A 19669-nucleotide genomic window follows, 5' to 3' on the forward strand; every position below is an offset into this window, starting at 1 on the left:
AAAGATACAAGCCGCCATCCAGTTGGAGATGGTGCGCTTCGATACAGGTCGTCCCAACTTGTTTGGATCAAAGGAGACGAAAAGTTGAGGTGCAGTTCTGTGTGGCTTGGTGTGATCCAGGTAGAAAGCCAAAGCACGCTTACAGTCCAGAGTATGAAGAGCTGATTCTCCAGGATGAGAATGAGGCTTTGGAAAAAACACTGGAAGTACAATGGATTGATTGAGATGAAATTCAGAGACCACTTTAGGCAGGAATTTCGGATGAGTGCGGAGGACCACCTTGTCATGATGGAATACTGTGAAAGGAGGATCCGCCACTAAGGCCTGAAGCTCACTGACCCTGTGAGCAGACGTGAGGGCCACTAGAAAAACCACTTTCCAAGTGAGAAACTTTAGTGGAGCCTTGTTGAGAGGCTCAAAAGGAGGTTTCATAAGCTGAGAAAGGACAACATTGAGATCCCAAACCACTAGAGGAGGTTTGAGAGGAGGATTGACATGGAAAAGTCCTTTCATAAATCTGGAAACCACAGGATGAGCAGAGAGAGGTTTCCCTTGTAGAGGCTGATGGAAAGCCGCAATAGCACTCAGGTGGACTCGTATAGATGTAGATTTGAGACCAGACTGAGACAGGTGTAGAAGATAGTCCAATACAGAGGATAAAGAGGCTCGCTGAGGCTCCTTAGAATGGGAAACACACCAGGAAGAAAATCTAGTCCATTTTTGGGAGTAGCATTGACGAGTAGCCGACTTCCTGGAAGCCTCCAAGACATCCCTCACCGCCTGGGAAAACTGGTGAGGAGTTACGTTGAGAGGAACCAAGCTGTCAGGTGGAGAGACTGCAGGTTGGGATGAAGCAGAGATCCCTGATGCTGAGTAAGCAGTGAAGGAAACACTGGAAGAAGGAATGGCTCCCTGCTGCTGAGCTGAAGTAGAAGGGAGAACCAAGGTTGTCTGGGCCACCGAGGAGCGATCAGAATCATGGGGACATGGTCGTGCTTCAGCTTGACCAGAGTCTTTTGAATGAGAGGAATGGGAGGAAACGCATACAGAAAGCGATTCCCCCAATCCAGCAGAAAGGCATCCGCCTCGAGACGATGTGGAGTGTAGACCCTGGAGCAGAAGTGAGGCAGCTTGAAGTTATGGGAAGCCGCAAAGAGGTCTATCTGAGGCGTCCCCCACTGTGCAAATATCTGATGAAGAGGCTTGGAATGGAGTGTCCATTCGTGAGGCTGGAGAAGACGACTGAGGTTGTCCGCCAAGACATTGTCCTTCCCCTGAATGTAGACAGCTTTGAGGAAGGCATTGTGGCGAACCGCCCAATCCCAGACTCTGAAAGCTTCCTGGCAGAGGGAGGCCGAGCCCGTGTTCCCTTGCTTGTTGACATAATACATGGCGACCTGATTGTCTGTGCGAATGAGGACCACCATGTTGTGAAGTAGATGTTGAAAAGCTTGAAGAGCATTGAAAATGGCTCTGAGCTCCAGAAGATTGATTTGATGGAGTCGGTCCGCACTGGTCCAGAATCCCTGAGTGCGAAGACCATCCAGATGAGCTCACCAGGCATAGGTTGATGAATCGGTTGTGAGAACCTTCTGGTGGGGAGGAGTGTGAAACAGCAAACCTCTGGATAGATTTGAAGAGGTCATCCACCAAAGTAGAGACTGCCGAAGAGCAGGAGTGACCAAGATGTGCCGAGTCAACGGATCTGACACCTGAGTCCATTGAGAAGCCAGGGTCCACTGAGGAATTCTGAGATGGAGTCTGGCAAAAGGCGTCACATGAACTGTAGAGGCCATGTGGCCCAGGAGGACCATCATGTGTCTCGCTGAGATGGACTGGCGAGAAGACACAGACTGGCAGAGATGAAGAAGAGCATCCATGCGCTGAGGAGGAAGGAATGCTCTGAGTCGAATGGTATCCAGGACCGCCCCGATGAAGGGGAGAGACTGGATAGGCTGTAGATGAGATTTGGGGAAGTTGATCTCGAAGCCCAAACTCTGCAGGAAGCAAATCGTAGCCAGGGTCGCCGAAATGACCTCTGGAGCTGAAGGGGCCTTGATGAGCCAGTCGTCGAGGTAGGGAAATACCTGGAGACCCCTGGTCCAGAGTGCAGCAGCCACCACTACCAGACACTTCGTGAAGACTCTGGGAGACGAGGATAGGCCGAATGGAAGCACTCGATACTGCAGATGTAGATGTCCCACCTGAAATCTGAGGAACTTGCGAGAGGCTGGATGAATGGGAATGAGTGTAGGCCTCCTTGAGATCTAGAGAGCATAACCAGTCGTTCTGCTCGAGGAGGGGATAGAGAGAAGCAAGGGTCAGCATGCGAAACCTCTCCTTGACCAAAACTTGTTGAGGACCCTGAGGTCCAGAATGGGTCGCAGGTCGCCCTTCTTCTTCGGGACAAGGAAGTACCGGGAGTAAAACCCCCAGTTGTGCTGGTCCACAGGGACCAGCTCGATGGCACGAAGCCGGAGCAAAGCTTGAGCTTCCTGAAGAAGAAGGGCGGTCTGAGTCAAGTTTGAAGGATACTCTCTTGGAGGGTGGTCCGGGGGGACACGATGGAATTGCAGAGAGTACCCTTCCTTGATGATGGTAAGGACCCAGAGGTCGGTTGTAATAGCCGTCCATCAATGAAAAAAATGATGGAGGCGACCCCCAATGGAGAAAACAGGGGACGGCAGAACGAGGTTGGTTATGCTCCCTAAGAGAGAGTCAAAAAGGCTGAGTAGCCTTAGGGACAGCAGACGGTTGAGGCTTCTGCGGAGCCTTCTGAGGAGGCTGTCGTTTTGCAGGCTGCCTGGCAGCTGGAGCTTGCCTCGGAGTGTAACGCCTCTGATAGATCAAGGGCGGTCTGGCAGGTCGAGACTGTTGAGGCTTAGGCTTGGGCCGAAGAATAGACTGAAAGGATTTTTCATGGTCAGAGAGCTTCTTCGTCACAGTCTCGATAGACTCATCAAATAAATCCGCTCCCGCACAAGCAACATTGGCAAGCCTGTCCTGGAGGTTCGGGTCCATGTCAATGGTTCGAAGCCAGGCCAGACGACGCATGGCCACAGAGCAGGCAGCAGCTCGAGCCGAGAGCTCGAAGGCGTCATAGGAGGACTGCATCAGTTGAAGGCGCAGCTGGGACAGCGAAGCCACAACTTCCTCGAACTCGAAGCGAGCCTGAGATTTAATGTAAGGTGTGAACTTCTGAAGCACAGGCAGGAAGAACTCTAAATAAGATGCAAAATGGAACGTATAATTAAGAACTCTGGAAGCCATCAACGAGTTCTGGTATATCCGCCTGCCAAACATGGTCCTGCCCTCGCGCCCCGGAGGCACCGAGGCGTACACCTGAGACGGATGAGACTGCTTGAGGGACGATTCGACCAGCAGGGATTGATGGGAAAGTTGAGGGCCCTCGAACCCCTTGTGATGGACCGTGCGGTATCGGGCATCTAACTTGCCGGGGACCGCAGGAATGGAGTATGGCGTCTCAAAACATCTCATGAACGTTTGGTCGAGAAGTTTGAGGAGAGGCAGGCGAAGAGACTCCGCAGGAGGATGAGGCAAATGCATGGTGTCGAGGTATTCCTTGAAGTACCGCGAACCGGTGTCCAAAGTAATGTCCAGGTCATCCGCCATCTGCCGGAGGAAGGAAGAAAAAGACAATTGATCCGCCAGCACCGGCCTCCGAGAAGGACTGGACGAAGTCGAGGCCTCGGGGTCCAAAAAGACCTGGGAGCGACAGGGAGAATAAGAGGTGGATGGTTCCTCATACTCCAGTCCCTGCGGAGGGGACATGTCTGAGGAAGAGTACCCCATGCGTGGCTGCTTCTTCTGCGGCGAAACCTCCAAGTGCCTCGAGGAGTGCCGTGAGGAATGCCTGGACTGATGCCTCTCCCGGTGTCTGGAGGGGAATCTAGAATGACGATGCTTAGCATGGTCCCCCGATGCCTCTAGCGAGCAGATGGGACTCGAGGCCGAATTGTGGAAGGCGGTACCTGAACCTAAGAGATGGAAGCACCGGCACCAAAGACGGGGTCGTAACCGGGACAAACGAAGCTGGTTTCAGGAGACCCGGAGCAGCAGGAGCGGTGGTAGGCTTCGTATGTGAGGGGGAAGCACCAACCGAAGTCGAAGCGGAAGGGTCTTGCACAGCTTCCATCTTGAAAATCGACTCCCACAAAAAACAGTGATGCTTAAACGCTGTGAGTGTGGAACAAGGCCGGCACGATTTCGGGAAATGTTCTGGACCAAGACACTGCAGGCAGCGTCGATGCGGGTCCGTCAGCGAAATCGCGCGCTGGCACTTGCTACACTTTTTAAAACCGGTGATTGGCCGGGACATAGGCCGAAAAAGCTCCGCCGCGAGATCGAAGGAGCGGGGCCTGAGCCACGCGGCCGACCCGGCCAAATCGCCGGAAGAAATTTTTTTTTTTTTTTGGAAAAAGAAATAAAACACACGATAAGAGTAAAAGAAACTCAAAACCGCGGCTATGGAAGGCAAAAGAACGGGAGTTCAATCAGCGCAGAATCAAAGAAAGACTTCTCAGCTCCGCGGAAAGAAAAGAACTGAGGAGACACGCCCGGACCATCGGGTGGGAAGGTACTGGCGCATGCGCGGTGCGGACATCTCGAAACTTCTGAGTTTCTTCAAGCAAGACATGCTTGTGAGACGTCCGTATCGGGGCTCTGTCGGATGACATCACCCACTAGTGAGAATACCTGCCTGCTTGTCCTGGGATAATCTTTTATATTTATATATTTTAAGGAGTATAAGTAAGATTGTCAAGTGATTTGTTAAAATTTTTCTGATTGACTATTATACACTTGTTGTAATATTTGAAAATGAATAAAGATTTACAAAAAAAAAAAAGAAAACTACAACCATGCCATTCTTAATGTTTTTCACAGGGCAGGAGCTATTCACAGCCCTACCAATGCTGCAACACCATATGGCACCAGGAAACCAAGGCTGATGGCATTCTGCATAAAAGGAAGTAACAATGGTGCTGGCCTCAGTCTGCCTTTGCCATCTACATTCGCATGACTAGTAGGGCAAGAACAGGGATTCCTGCTATCTTGCAAAGAAAACTAAAACTAAACTAAAACTTAGTTTTATAGACCAAGTCATCAACCAAGAGGAGCTCAACTCGGTTTACAATAATGTAAAACATAATACATAAATTTGACAAGAAAAAGTAGACTAAAATAGTTAATTTCCAAAATGTTTAGCAAACAAAAAAAGTTTTCATAACTTTCCGGAATAAAGCAAAAAAACCTAAACTTCTTAATGTAAGCGGTAAAGCATTCCAGAATTTGGTTAATTTAAAAGCAAAAGAATAACTAAATCTCTTAAAGGTTCTGTTTTTACAAGAGAGGGAAATGTAAGTTTTCATTTTTGAGAACTTCTGGAAGATGAGATTTATGAACATTCCAGTCTAAAGGAATCAAAAGCGGCAAAAATGCCAAATAGGATCTTAAATGCAATACAAATGCACTTGAATTGAATTTTGAGATACACTGTAGCCAATGTAATTCCTTGAGCAGAGGGGTTAATTGATCAAATTTACTCTTACCGAAGATAAATTTAGCTGCAGTGTTCTGTATTAATTGAAGTTTCTACAGATTGACCTTTGAAAGACCCAAATACACTGAATTGCAGTAATCCAGACTTGACAAAGACTTTTAAAAAAATCAACAAATAGGTCCAGAACTGGAGGAATAATTGGGAGGGAGGGGAAAGGAAGGAAATTGGCAGTGTTTCTGCAGCAGCATTAGTGAGAAAACAGACATTTTAAAAAATTTGAGGCTCATTTATCAAAATTATTAAATGTGTTTATATTTTAATTATTTGAAACAACATAAACTGTGTCTGTGCATACTCCTACTGTGAACCAGAGAGCAGGGTTCAAATTCTGCTTATCCCAAAGTTTTCCAAGTTGAAGAAGTAAGCCCTTGAAATCATGCTCTGGATGTTATTTGCTATATAGCACTACAAAAACCCTAAAATAAATGAAAATTAATAAACTGAACTGGCCCAGTCTATAGTATGTTGGAATTTAAGATGGAATACAAACCTTGTAAACAAAGGCTAACAATCATGACTTAAGACCTTTTACTATAAAAAAGACATATAGGTCCTTACCTCTTCATTTTGAGGGGTCACAGCCAAAGGTCTCTCCAGGTCCAGGAAATCCAATGGCCTTTCACTTAGGGTAAGAACTCGGGGAGGAGTTTTGAGCGCTAGAGTTTCAAAGGGAGTAGACTGGATGAGGTCAAGATCTGGTGGTCTAGAAAATGGAACATCTTCATTGTCCCCTATAAAAAATATAGAAAATAGAATACTTGCAAATAAACCATTTGAAATTCTTGCATTAAGCACACAAACATCTAAGCAGGTCTGGTGGCTCAGTGGTAGTGCTGCGCAGTGCACTACAGAAGACCAGAGTTTGATCTCGTGCAGTGCAGAGTTTTTTCCAGACCTTTCAGAGCTGGGGATGCTGTAGAGGCAGCATTTACAGGCACTAGCGGAAACTGTCATCACTTAATGGCAACATACGGTAGCCATATACTTTGCTAGTTGGATTCTACAAGGAAATGTATTCCAAGGAATATCATTACAATGGCTGGGCTGAGTTGGGATGGGAGACATAAAAAACAGGCACCCAGTATACTTCCTTCCCTCCCCTGTCAGATTTTTCACCCTCCCTCCCAGGCTCTACACTCTGCCTCCTCCCTGCCCTAGCCTCATACCTCTACTGCCACTCCCCGGTAGAGGTGCAGCGTGCAGAAGTGAACTTTCTGAGTTCCTGCCCCGCTGCTAACTGGCTGCCACGAGTTTCTTCGGCCACTGAGCGGCATGAGCAGGCTTTTTTTGGGCTACAAGGAATTGAGGCTGGTGGCAGAACCAAGCTGCTTTATTTTCCTGTCAGTTCTTGAGCCAATCAGTGCTCAGGCAGTGACAGGAAAGTAAGGCTACGATAGCTCAGACCCTAGCCAGGAAATATGGACCCCGATTCCTCGTAAATGAAGGGGTGCTCCTTTTTAAGAATCACCCGGAGAGGTCATTTTAATATTAATGACCACGTTAGACTACAGTTTTAATATTAATTACCTCATTGTACTACATTTGCATAGTACAATCGGAGGCTGCTAGAAAGCACAGATAAAAATAATTGTGTGGTAAAATCAGTGCATTTAACGATGGTTTAGAACCATCGTTAAATGCACAGTGACTTTAGAGAATCGGCTTCTTAGTACATTGTTTGATTAGTTTTTGAAGGTAACCCTTCTTTTTCAGATCAGAAATAAGCAAATGCTGACAAATACCAGTACATATAAGTGAAATATAAAAGCATTCCAATTCCAATGAAAGTCTCACAGGAGGAGGGAGGGGTGGGCAAGGTAAAAGAAAAAGAGACCTGGGTATGTGAGATACAGAGAGATATGGATAGGTGACAAAATTGTAAAATTTCATGGTTTGTTATACCACACAAAAAACAAGATCTTTGTTGAGTCCTGTCTGGTTGCTGTCAAAATATTTTGATTTCAAAGGTCTTACATTCCTGTATGGTCTTAAATTTTCCTTTTAGTATTTTAGTAGTTGCCCATGCCATTTGAACCCTTAAAGATGAGGACAGCAAACAAATATACCTTCACATACCTGCAATTACAATTCTTTCTGGGACTTGCATAATTACTCCAGTATTTGGAAGTTCCTCTTCTAGTTCAAGGCTTGTATTGGTTGGTGCCACCTTTAATTTTTCTGGGACCCTCATTCGTTGACTAATACCTTCTGTGTACTCAATTTCATATTGAATACGATTCATTTCTGCCATTTCAGCAGTAGGAGAGGGGAATGTTGCCTCATTCATTCTGATGAAAAAAAAAACCACACACACCATGGGCACAGAATGAAACCATACCTCCCCCCCCCCCCCAAACAACTTGAAAACATAGTTCAATGATTAATTGATATACTGCAGAAATGAACCAAAAATCTAAGCAATTTACAGCATCAATATGTAACAGATGCTGTTTCAATTTTGCATTTAACAGCAATATTTGCTACATAATTTAGTAATCCTCCTTCAGGCTAGGATGAGGGTGCTCTGAAAAGATCTAGAATATACAAGTCACCTTTTACCTTCTCTTAGGACCATTGAATTCTGCTACTTGGCCTTTCCACTCCAGAATACACAATAGCATAAATAGTCACCCCCTGATTACAAACAGCCCATCTTTTATATGCTTAGTTCGTAAACAAAACATCAAACTGATTGTTTACACCTCATGACCACATAAAGTCAAAAGGCAGCACACAAACATGATGTCTTCAACAGACTACCCTGGAAAACAGCACTGGGAGGAGTGACCTAATTGTGAGAGCTTCAGTCTAGGTAGGAACTAAGGATTCAAATCCTGTTTCTCCCACTGATGTTTTTTGCGACCTTGGGCAAGTCAATCCCCCCTCCCCCTCCCAAATTGCTCGAAGTACCCACTTAGATTATAAATTCTGAGGCAGGGACCTGCCCACTCTACCTTTACGCGTAACTGACCTTAAGCACGGGTTTGGAAAAGCGGGAAACCAAATTTAAGTTATTTGCACTGGGTACAAAAACACTGCTAGGTTTTATAAGTTATAGGGATCAACGCGGGAATTTCCGAAAAGGGGAACCAACGGCCAGCCACACTAAGTTTTCAAATGTCCTGGAAAAATAAGCAAAGCATCAACGACGCTTGGACGAGAGAATGGCTCGTTTGAACCGTTTGTGTCTCCCAAGGCGGCCAGAGCACACCGAACCGACGCCTGTCTGCCCCCCCCCCCCCCCGGCATAGCCACTTCAGGAGTAACTGCACCTGTCCTAACACCAATGGGCCGTCTTCACCTACTGCCCCGGCCCCGCTACTTAAAAACGAAACCGAAGAAGACACAGTAGGACTGAGAAGGGTCACCGAATTTGTCCTCGTACCGGGATGTCGTGGCGAGTTTAGCTGCGTTGCCCACTGGCTACTTCGAGCCAATTAGAGGCGTTCACCCGCAGCTCCCTGGCGCCTTACTGCCAGCTCACCGCGCACAGCACATGAAGCCCAGTGCCGTTCGTTTCCAGCGGCCTACAACCGTCACTCACTGGAAAGCCACTTTCCAAACGAGAGTAGCTCTGATTGTCCTTCGGGGGTTCCCGTAGACACAGCTTACCCGGGAAGTCATGTGAACGGAGGAGGCGGACACTGTTGCCTAGGGAAACAGCGCTAGCAGTCGTTCCAACTCATTTGGAAAAATTTCATATTTGTCGTTTGCTTTCACTGTTTACGTGGGGGGAAAAGGGGGTGAGTATAAATGTATGGGCCAAGCACGTCGAAGAGGCTCGGGTGATGTTAGGGTGCGGGGGAAGTTGTCTTGGGGCGGAACTAAAGTGTTCCTATCTTGTTTCTTGCCGGATACCTTACCCTGCACTTTCCCTTTCTGCAGTTTATCATGGCGTCGGGGCTGCTAGGTTGCCGGGTTCTGAGTGCTTTCAGGTTGTTGTCTGTATCGCTATACCGCAGTGTGCTATTTACGCAGAACCGGGACAAGAAGCGCTGGCTGCGTCCTTACCTTAGGCAATTGGAGCGGAAGCGGCTGTTGGAGGGACCTCCACCGCCTACACCACGGTAATCGGGCATGGGGGAGGGGAGTATTATTGGAGGCTCTGGTTTATACATCAATGATGTTGTCTTGGGCATAACTATATTGTAATCCACTTTAAAGCTTGGTCTGTACTAGTTGAACTATCACATTTCATAAATATTGAAATGTCTTTAAAACATGTGCAAATCTCAGTTACAGGCTATGCTTATGTGTTCTAGTGAATCCAGTGCAGGATCTAGGAAGGTGTTGATGTGGGCACATGGTTGTGAATTTACTAATACATATAGTTTGGCAATCTACCATTATAAAACAAACATGTATATTCAGTCCCTGTGGCGTATAAATGCTAACAGTATTTAGACCTGATTAATAGCAGATGTAAATGTGTTTGTGTGTAGTTTACACATGCGCTCATGTATTTAAAATACATGACTACATTGAAACTCCATCATTGTTATGCCCAAACTATGGGTTCCTTATACTAAGCCACATTAGGCTTTAACGTGCAGAATAGCGCGCACTAAATTGCCGCCCGCGCTAGACTTTAACACCAGCATTAAGCTGGCGTTAGTTCTAGCCACGTAGCGTGGGTTTAGCGCATGCTAAAATGCTGCATGCGCTAAAAACACTAATGCAGCTTAGTAAAAGGAGCCCTATGTCTCAAGAACATCTAAGTGGTGCTTGTATAAGTATGTACTGTCCTGTCACCATGCATTAATACATAAAATAAAGCAAAATGGCTAGAAAATATCAAACTACTAAATGTTGTTTCTTATGCATGCCCCCTTCTTTAAATTAACAGTGAAATCAAGACAAATAAACTCCCCCCTTTTACAAAACCGTAGTGTGGTGGTAACAACTCCGATGCTCATGCGCATCGGAGCTGTTACTACCATGGCCTTTGCTAAAAATCACGCTATGGTTTTGTAAAAAGTGGGAGATATATACTATAGCTCAGTATCTCTCAAACTTTTTTTTAGCTTTGGCACACTAAATGGAGAAAATGTTTTTTGCGGCACATTATAATTTGAAATAAAATTGCAAAACCAACAAAAAAATTAAATTTGAGCATTATTTATTTATAGTTCTTGAAGATATGTATGGGTAATTGTAACAGTGGTGAAACTAGATAGAATAAAATTGTTAATCAATGTGATGGATGTGCTTGTTTTTGCATATTAACTCAAAACATGGCTTGATAGTCGACAAGCAAACATACATTTCATTACCATCTGCAGGCGTTCTCTTTTTTTCACTTTAATTTCTGTCAGAGCTGGAAATTCAAGTTTGCAAAGATAAGAAGTTCCAAACGGTAACAAAGCCATGATTGCTTTGTTGCTCAAGTTAGGATAACTAGTATGTATGTCACGTATGTGAGAGTCTGTCAATGCTATGAGCATCTTTGTGCGTAAGGATACAACCGCCCAGACAAGCATCATTCTTTGACATGATTGGTCCTTGAAAACTAAAGGCAAGTATTTTTAGTTTTTAAACTTGGCAAGCCACACCTGAGTACGCCCACACTTTGCCTACCACATGTCTGGTAGTTTGTCTGGAACAGTTTATGGTATGGGGTATAGCATTAGTTAAGCCTAGTTTTAATAGTAACTCTCAAGCAACCAGAAACTACATTTATCCTGCATCTATCAATTCCCATGGGTGCCGGTTAACTGAGAGTCTACTGTAGATAAAGACCTGAATGGTCCATCATGACTGCCTAACCTTCATACTTTATTTTCAATTCATGGTTAAACCAACAATGAATATAGTATAAAATACTTAATACATTGATTTCATAAAATATTTGGGAGGTTTGTTTAGATCTGTGATTACGCTAACCTCTTATGTTCAACTGCTTATTCAAATCTATTATGTGAACATGGCAGTTTATAATTGGGGATGTTTGAGGCCTTTATTTCCTTCTTTGTAAACTTTTAAAATAAAAGGATTTAAAAAATTTGAGAAATTGAAATATATTCATAATTTGGATTGTGTGACTTCACTTTGCTTTACTAAGGTGTTAGATCTAGTGGTAAAATGCAGCATGTACATTCTCCCATAGGGAGACTTGAATTTTATTTTAAACAAAAATTCTCTGACTCTGAGGTTGGTTCATGTCAAGAAAAGGCAAGTTCCATCCTCAGCTGTAGGGCAGTGAATTGTTTCTAATTTTTGTTCTTTTTGTGTATATTTTCAGCTCACAGCAACCTAATTGGGACTATGAGGCAGAGATACAGGCTTTTTGTGTTCGATTACATGAAACCTTTACCATGGATCTTCTCAAAACTGCATTTGTGAATGCCTGCTATATTAAAAGTGAAGAGACCAGAAGACAAAACCTTGGACTGGACAAGCAAGCAGTTGCATTAAACCTGAAGAATAATCAAGAGCTGTCTGACATCGGGGCATCCTTTGCTCATACTTACCTCACAAACTGCTTCAAAGATGCTTACCCAGAGATGCCCCTGGAGGGTGTCACTGCTATTATTGCTTTCCTTACCAACCCGGAACTCATTTGTCATGTGGCCAGAAACCTGGGCTTTGAAGACTTGACTCTGAGCTCAGAGTTTCCTGTCCCACAGAATGTACTGCAGTGCACGTTCAATGCTGTGCTAGGTGCACTGCTGCAGAGCAAGGGGCCTCAGAGAACAGAGATTTTTATCAGGGTAAGCTGTTGCTTAAGTGTGAGTTAATAGGTTTAAAAATAAGGAAGGAAGCAATACTAAACTGGGTTATATCAGGTCACATGTCATAGGAAAATTAATCTCCGTTTGTGCTCTGAAAAGTTCGTTTTGCCTCTTGGTGAGGAAGAGAATGGGTTCGTGAGTCTAGAGATGGTCGTGAAGACATCTGATCATAAGTTCTTGCTTTGGGAGTGGGGCTCTTTCTTTGAACTTTTCTTGTACAAAAAAGGAGAATGTTAATTTCATGATATAGTCGAACCATTTTCTGTTACATTGACGTACAGAGGCTCTCTGTACTGAGTACTTGCCAACATTTCTGCAAAAGATTTTACATGTTTAATATCCATTTAAAAAATATATTTCTTTTCTTTTTTGATCCAGTAGTTTCCTTCCACTCTTTTGGACTTTCAGCTCGGTTGAAACCAGTCTCATTTCGGGCTACAAGATCATGAGCTTTCATTTTGTGTAGGATTTTTCTAAATCTTTTTAACACTTCCCTCCTCTCCTCCATGTTGCCCACATCACAGCTCCCTCCCTAACTGGGTGTATGTATGCATACAAACATAACTATACTGGGTCAGACCAATGATCCATCTACCCCTGTATCCTGTTTCCAACCAATCCAGGTCACAAGAAATGGCAGAATCCCAGATAGAAGCAAGATTCCAGTCTACCAATCCCAGGGCAAACAGTGGCTTCCCCCATGTCTGTCTCAGACTATGGACTTTTATTCCAGGAACTTGACAAACCTTTTTTTTTTTTTTTTTAACCCTGCTATGCTAACTTCTGTAACCTCATTCTTTGGCAACAAATTCCAGAGCTTAACTAAATGAGTGAAAAAAATATTTCCTGTTTGTTTTAAAGGTATTTCCATTTAATTTCATTGAGTGTCTCCCTAGTCTATGTACTTTTTGAAATAATAAAAAATTAATTCACTTTTAATCATTCTACACAACTTAGGATTTTTGTAGACCTCTGTCATATCCCACCTCAGCCGTCTCTTTTCCAAACTGAAGAGTTCTAGTCTCTTTAGTCTTTTTCTCGTATGAGAGGATTACCATCCCCTTCATCATTTTGGTTATACTTCTTTGAACTTTTTCTAATCCCACTATATCCTGGCCAGTGTTGCTTCCTCTTCCAAATCTTACAAACAAAGTCCATTGTGTCCTGCTTAATATGGGCCCAATATTTAGATACACAGGCTTCTGTGAGTAGAGTTGAATAGAAAAACAACTGTTTTTAGAGGAGTTGCATTGGCTATCAAGCAACATGTTGGTTGAAAAACCCAGTGTTTGGTACACACCAGGCAAGTCTGGTTTTCAAGATTGAATATGCATGAGGGAAATTTGCATGTAGTGAATGCAGTGAATGCAACCTTCTCATGCAAATGCATTGTGGGAGTTCTTGAAGACCAGACTGGCTTTGTGTGTCCTGAACACTGAGTTGGGAACCCATGTTTTAAAGTGATATATTTGTGTTTAATGCTTTACAACTAAAAGGGCCATTTAGATCTACAGGATTTTTTTTACAATTGTATGAACCCTCTAGGCCAATGGTTCTCAAACCTATCTTGGGGGACCACCAGCCTATCAGGTCTTCAGACTAATTGTAATAAATATGCATGAGATACACTTGCATGTCTGACACCTCCATTATATACAAATCTCTCTTAACTCACTTATTCTTTCTTAGGATTTTCTAATTACACAGCTGATTGGGAAAGATCTATTTGATGTCTGGACTGTTGTGAACCCTATGGGTTTGCTGGTGGATGAACTGGCCAAAAGAAATATTTCAGCTCCAGAACCAAGGCTTACCAGACAATCAGGAGTCAGCACTGTTATGCCGCTGTACTTTGTTGGATTGTATTGGTTAGTAAAAGTTATAACTGTAGCTTTGATATTAATACTTACTAGGGGAGAGGTCATTTTTTCTAATCTTTGCACCTGCTTTTCACATGATGCAAAGGCTTTGTGAATATATTTACTATCTAAAATGTCTCTGGATTCTTTCCCCCTTTCCTCTCCAATTTCCATGAGAACCAGTGTTTTTGCCTGATTTGATTTCATGTCCAGCAAAAAAGGGGTATTAGCATTGTGTTAATCTGTATTAACATTAATGTAGAGCTAATGCAGACTAACACAAAATATTTGCAAGTGCAATCAAAACAGCTCATTAATATTAAAATAGTTTTCATCATAAGGTGTATGGGGCAGACTTTAGAGGAAAGGCGGGAGAGGGGAGATAATGATAAAGACATTTAAATACCTACATGGCATAAATGCACATTTGAAAGGAAGCTCTGGAATGAGAGGGCATAGGATGAAGTTAAGAGGTGATAGGCTCAGGAGTAATATAAGGAAATACTTTTTTACAGAAAGGGTGGTAGATGCGTGGAACAGTCTCCCTGAAGAAGTGGTGAAGACAGAGACTGGGAGTGAAATAGGCACATGGGATCTCTTAGAGAGAGGAAAATATAATGGTTACTGCAGATGGGCAGACTAGTTGGGCCATTTGGCCTTTATCTACCATCATGTTTCTATGAAACAGTTTTCTTAAAAATAAGTCTAATTGCTGTGTTTTGGATTAGTTGTAGTTTGCATTAAGATAAGCTTTCTAAAGATTACTTCAAAGATAACTTCTTTGCTATTGCAGACTAGTGCTGCCTGATTTGAATTGATTCACAGTGAATTGATTTCATTGTCCGAAAAAATCAGACTCACTGATTTAGCGACCAACAATCCCCACCCCCTCAGATACCTGACATACCTCTGGGTATACTAAAGCAGTGGTAGTGGTGGCTGGTCACGGTCAGCCCCTCCGAGGCCTTCCCTCTGCCACTTCACTGATGTCACTTATGACACGGCAGAGAGAAGCCCTGGTAGGGCAGCTGCAGTCAGCCTGTTCACAGTGCTGCCTCTTCGACCGGCCACCATTGCTCTGCTGCTGCTGCTGCCATGGGAGGCCCGGAGGTATGTCGGGTCTCACAGTGGGAGGATTGGTGGAGTGCTGCTGCACAGGGAAATTGGGGGGGGTAGGAATGGAAAACACACTGCACAGGGGGATGGGAGGGAGAGAGATATGAAAAGATGTTGCACATGGGGGAGGGAGGAGAGAGGATGAATTGTTGGGGTGGAGGAGAGGAAGGGAGAGATGAAAACAAAAGAGGTAGAAAGGGATGGGGGGGAATCCTGCATATGGTGGAGGGAAAGGAGACACATGGAGAAGAGAGAGGGAGAAATGTTGGACACAGGGTGGAGGGCGGGGAGAGATGAAAAAATGTTGCACATGATAATGGAGGGGAGAAAGGGAAAGATGCTGCATGGAGGGAAATAAAGAGGTTTGACACAGGGCAAAAGGCAGAGAGAGAGATGGTAAACAGTGGGAAAGAAGCAAATTTGTTGGATATGGCAGTGGAAGGTAGGGAAAAAAATGTATTTTCTGTTTTCTGGTTACAATATATCCGATTTGAAATGTGTATCCTGCCAGAGCTGGTGTTAGACAGCGAGCATGAGCTAGGACCTAACAGAGAGAGGAAAAGTCTTTTTTGTTTATTTTGTTTACAGCACAGTGCCAGGGTGGAGTGGGTGGAAAGTAGTGCTGCCCGATTCAGGAAAAAAAATTTTGATTCGATTCAGCCTACTGAATTGGTTTTTCGATTCGATTTGATTCAAACATCCTGGTGGGTTTATTTTAAAGCTTCTTCACTCCCTTTGCCTTCTCCTAACCACACTGGCGCTGTGGTGTAAACAAAATAAACAAACAAAAAAGACTTTTCCTTAGCAACAGCAGCAGATGAATCCAGAGACCAATGGGATAGCACACATCTGCCAGCAGGCAGAGATAGAGAAACTGAGTGGTCCACAGGTGGTCCTATTGGCTGGCACTCCTCCTGTATCTCCAGTATGCTCTATCTCCCAGCAGGTGATGATTGCGATGCGATGTGCAGTCTTTCAGGGAGGCCAGAGGGGAAGCCGACAGCAGCACTTCCCGACTGACCCTCCCTCCTGCCCTCTAAAGCAGTTGCGGCAGTGGCTGGCCAGCAAGAGCAGCGCTGCCGCTCCTGCTTGAGGGGGGAGGGTCCGAATTGGGAAGCCGATTTTATTTTATTTTTTTTTTAATTTAAATCGATTCGAATCGATTCACCCGAAGTGAATCCCGATTCGAATCGCGAATCGGGCAGCACTAGTGGAAAGGCTACAAAATAAATCCACCAGGACATTTGAAAAAAAAACACAAAAATTCCAAATCAAAAAGAAAAATCAATTCAGTAGGCCAAATAAAATCAAAATTGTTTTCCCTGAATCGGGCAGCACTATTGCTGGTAGGCTGTTTTCTTTACCCTAAATCTTACCTATTGCTGAATCAGAAAATTCTATTCAAGGGCCCTTTTTTTCCTCACTTTATAAATTTTCTTTCTATTTCTCTTTTCTTCTCTTTCTGTCATTGCATTCTGATGATTCACAGTTTGGTTTGGTTTTGTTCCCTTAATCCATCTATTTTTTCTCAAATTTGTAAGGGTCATGCCTGCTTTATTTCTTTGAGCCAAACTGATTTAAGCATAAAGTGTCTTATTGTCTTGTCCTTGGAATATAGTCTTTCCCATTTTACATTATTTACTTAGCCAGGTTTTTGGAAATCTGCCCATCTTTGTAGGAGGTGCCTGGGGCAGTGACCCCCCCCCCCCTCTTTACCTCTTTAAATCTTCGCCAGCGCAAGCATCTTCTCTGGTGTACCCTCTGTCACTTCCTGGTCCCATGATCCATAAGTGATTTCAGAGGGGAGTCAGGCCGACGTGAGCAGCAGACTGGAGAAGTTGCTTGCGCTGGGGAAGATTTAAAGAAGTACGGGAGAGGGGGAAGGAAGGGTGCAAGTGTGGGGAGGGGGACAGAAGTTGCCAGTGCCCCCATCAAGATGGCGCCCCTTATTTCACCACTGCATCCGGGGGAAATAGACTTGGCAGTTGAGGCAGTAGCATCTGCAGTCTAATCAAGGCCCCAGTTGGACAAGGAAGAGTCTTCAGTTTCTATCCGGCATTGGAGGAGCAGGCTGCATCCCTGATAGGAGAGGGAGATATTTTTAACCCTAGTTATGTTTAGGAAAAGAAAGAGGTAAATTTAACCTAGTTGCGTACTAAGTGAAAAATGGCATACAGCAGAGGTGAGAGAGTGAAAGGGCTCAAACAGGAAGGAGGACTGCATTGGAGGGGTGGCCAGAGAAGGAGAAGATTGCACCTGTGTAAGTTAGGATGTGGAAGGGTGAGGATAACACCATGTATGCCCACCACTGCTCACCCTCCTCTTCACCACAAAAAATTAGCTTTGAGGGTAATGGAGAGGGTTGGCAGGTGTACAGAATGAGTGCATTTTGTCCCTGGGAAGAGGATCTAGAGGAATTTTAGAATCCTTGTTCCTATCTATTCTGATAAGTCTTGACATATCTAATTCTAAACTCAGTCTTTATGCTTAGATTACTGCTACTCTGAAGGCTTGTCAAGAAAGCGTGGAATAGGCACATGGGATTTCTTAGAGGAAGAGATAATGGTTACTGCAGATGGGCAGAGTAGATAGGTCATTTGGCCTTTATCTGCCATCATGTTCTATCAACAAAACAATTGCTGTAATTATCCTTTTTTTCTTAGTATATCATCCACTAAACAGATTAACCATGTTGCTATTTCTTCTAGTTTTCTGCAGTGCTCTATTTCACTCTGCTTTCCATATCTAATTCTTTCTTTTCTCTTGTTACAAAAAAGTTGCAGATCATTTTATTTTTATTTCCTTGTTTCATTGCCTTCTCTTCCTTTGTTTTTATCAAGCTGCCCCCTCATGTCTTCCACTGTTATGTTCTGACCTGATTTTTATGCTCTTTTAATGTACTTAACTTCACAGTGGTAGTCACTTTTTTTTAAATGCAGCTCTAAAACCTTGACTTTGCTTGCCACCTTTTTTGCAATATGCTTCCCACCTTTCCCCAGCTTAAGAAAAAGTTGAAAGTACATTTATTTCCTCCAGATGATTATTTTTAATTGCATAATTAATCAACCATACATTTATCTTTTAATATATTTTTAGCAAGCTAATTTGTTTGTATCCTATCTCTAGTGTCCTAGAGGGCATCTTATGTTTTATTAAAATTAAATCCTTTTTTATACTGATAATTTTTATTATATTTCTTTATAATGAGATGTCTTAGAGAAAGGCACCAAACATAAATGTAAATTTTGGTAGCTTAAAGTTTGTTTAAAATTCTTTGACTTTTTATTACAGTGACAAGAAGCTTCTAGCAGAAGGTCCTGGAGAAACCATGCTTGCTGCAGAGGAGGAAGTTGCACGGGTGGCACTACGCAAGCTCTATGGGTATACTGACAACAGGCGACCTTGGGATTACTTCACACCCAGGCAGGAACTGAGAACAGTAAAAGCTGTCAACAATAACTAGGCTGTTTGAGGATAACTTCTAGTTGTGAAGAAAGGCAGGATATATGAGAGTCCACTTATTTACTGTCTCTGATGCTTGCTTTCTGCCTACTCCAGCAATGTCTCCTATCCACTGCAAATGTTAATTTGACTGTGAGTAGGAGGCTGAGGACAGGAAGAAGAGAAGGAAATGAATCCATCCTGCAGTACTAATTGATAGAATAAGTGCTGGACTGTTAATTATAGCATGCTCTGTTAACTCTTAGTTCTTCATCACATGTTGCAATGTGAGCCAATTATTTGGTGGAGCTTACATGTAAATTTTGCTGTAAGAGACAATAGTAATCACAGTTTCACTGCCAGTGGGCATTGTTGCTGTAAAGTTGATGGCAGTGTAACTTTGTATAAAAACCTATACAGAAAACAGATAATGGTTGTGTGCAAGACTTTTATGACCGTTTTTACTACGTCCATATTTTCAGATCTGTACAATGAAGAATATGTTTTAAATCTTTATTCATTTTTTTGTGTTACAACAAGTGTTACAAATAAACTCAATAGAAACTTAAATACACACTTGACTAACTCATATATTAATATCAAGTTTAACATTAATATAATAATCCCCTGTCCCACCCTCCTTCCCAACCAATAATACATAAATCAATTTTATTGTACATTCTTTAAATATTAATTTAGTATGTAATACTCAAAATTGAAAAGCCCACCCCATTCCCCTCTTTACAATTATCTTATCATGGGAAAAGTTCATTAGAGAAATTATGTTAACGGTCTTCAGATATTTCCAAGTTTTATTTATAGGAAAAATTATCCTTCTTTACAAAAATCGGTTAATGGTCCCCATATTTTTTTAAATTTATTCATGTATCCTTTGTGTGTTGCAATAGCGAGTTCCATTTTATATATGTGGCATACCGAAT

The 19669-nt window shown here is 43.3% G+C and overlaps 2 protein-coding genes across 14 annotated transcripts in view; one reads left to right on the forward strand and one right to left on the reverse strand.

Moving 5' to 3' along the window:
- MFF (mitochondrial fission factor) overlaps positions 1-9561 on the reverse strand; it is a 64346-nt gene extending 54785 nt beyond the window's left edge. Inside the window, exons 1-3 of one of the 12 annotated variants that reach the window (XM_033958642.1) lie at positions 9445-9561; positions 7658-7869; positions 6140-6312 (exon numbers count right to left, since the gene is read on the reverse strand). In XM_033958642.1, the coding sequence (XP_033814533.1) occupies positions 6140-6312; positions 7658-7868 (384 nt within the window). In that variant the 5' untranslated portion in view covers position 7869; positions 9445-9561. Of the gene's footprint in view, positions 1-6139; positions 6313-7657; positions 7870-8140; positions 8352-8552; positions 8578-8853; positions 9375-9444 lie in introns of those variants that run through there. The other 11 variants (XM_033958641.1, XM_033958634.1, XM_033958636.1 and 8 more) reach the window with 11 other exon arrangements.
- On the forward strand, positions 8587-19356 carry MRPL44 (mitochondrial ribosomal protein L44). 2 transcript variants are annotated; one of them, XM_033958648.1, is made up of 5 exons: positions 8587-8605; positions 9467-9648; positions 11823-12291; positions 14002-14180; positions 18579-19356. In XM_033958648.1, exons 2-5 carry the CDS (start codon positions 9473-9475, stop codon positions 18748-18750), a joined length of 996 nt encoding a protein of 331 aa, XP_033814539.1. In that variant the 5' UTR covers positions 8587-8605; positions 9467-9472; the 3' UTR covers positions 18751-19356. The 2 variants fall into 2 exon arrangements, with proteins under 2 accessions (XP_033814539.1, XP_033814538.1); XM_033958647.1 differs by lacking the exon at positions 8587-8605 and adding an exon at positions 9178-9324.
- Positions 19357-19669: the final 313 nt, after the last annotated feature.

This window comes from Geotrypetes seraphini, chromosome 9, assembly GCF_902459505.1.
Source record: "Geotrypetes seraphini chromosome 9, aGeoSer1.1, whole genome shotgun sequence".
NCBI lineage: Eukaryota > Metazoa > Chordata > Amphibia > Gymnophiona > Dermophiidae > Geotrypetes > Geotrypetes seraphini.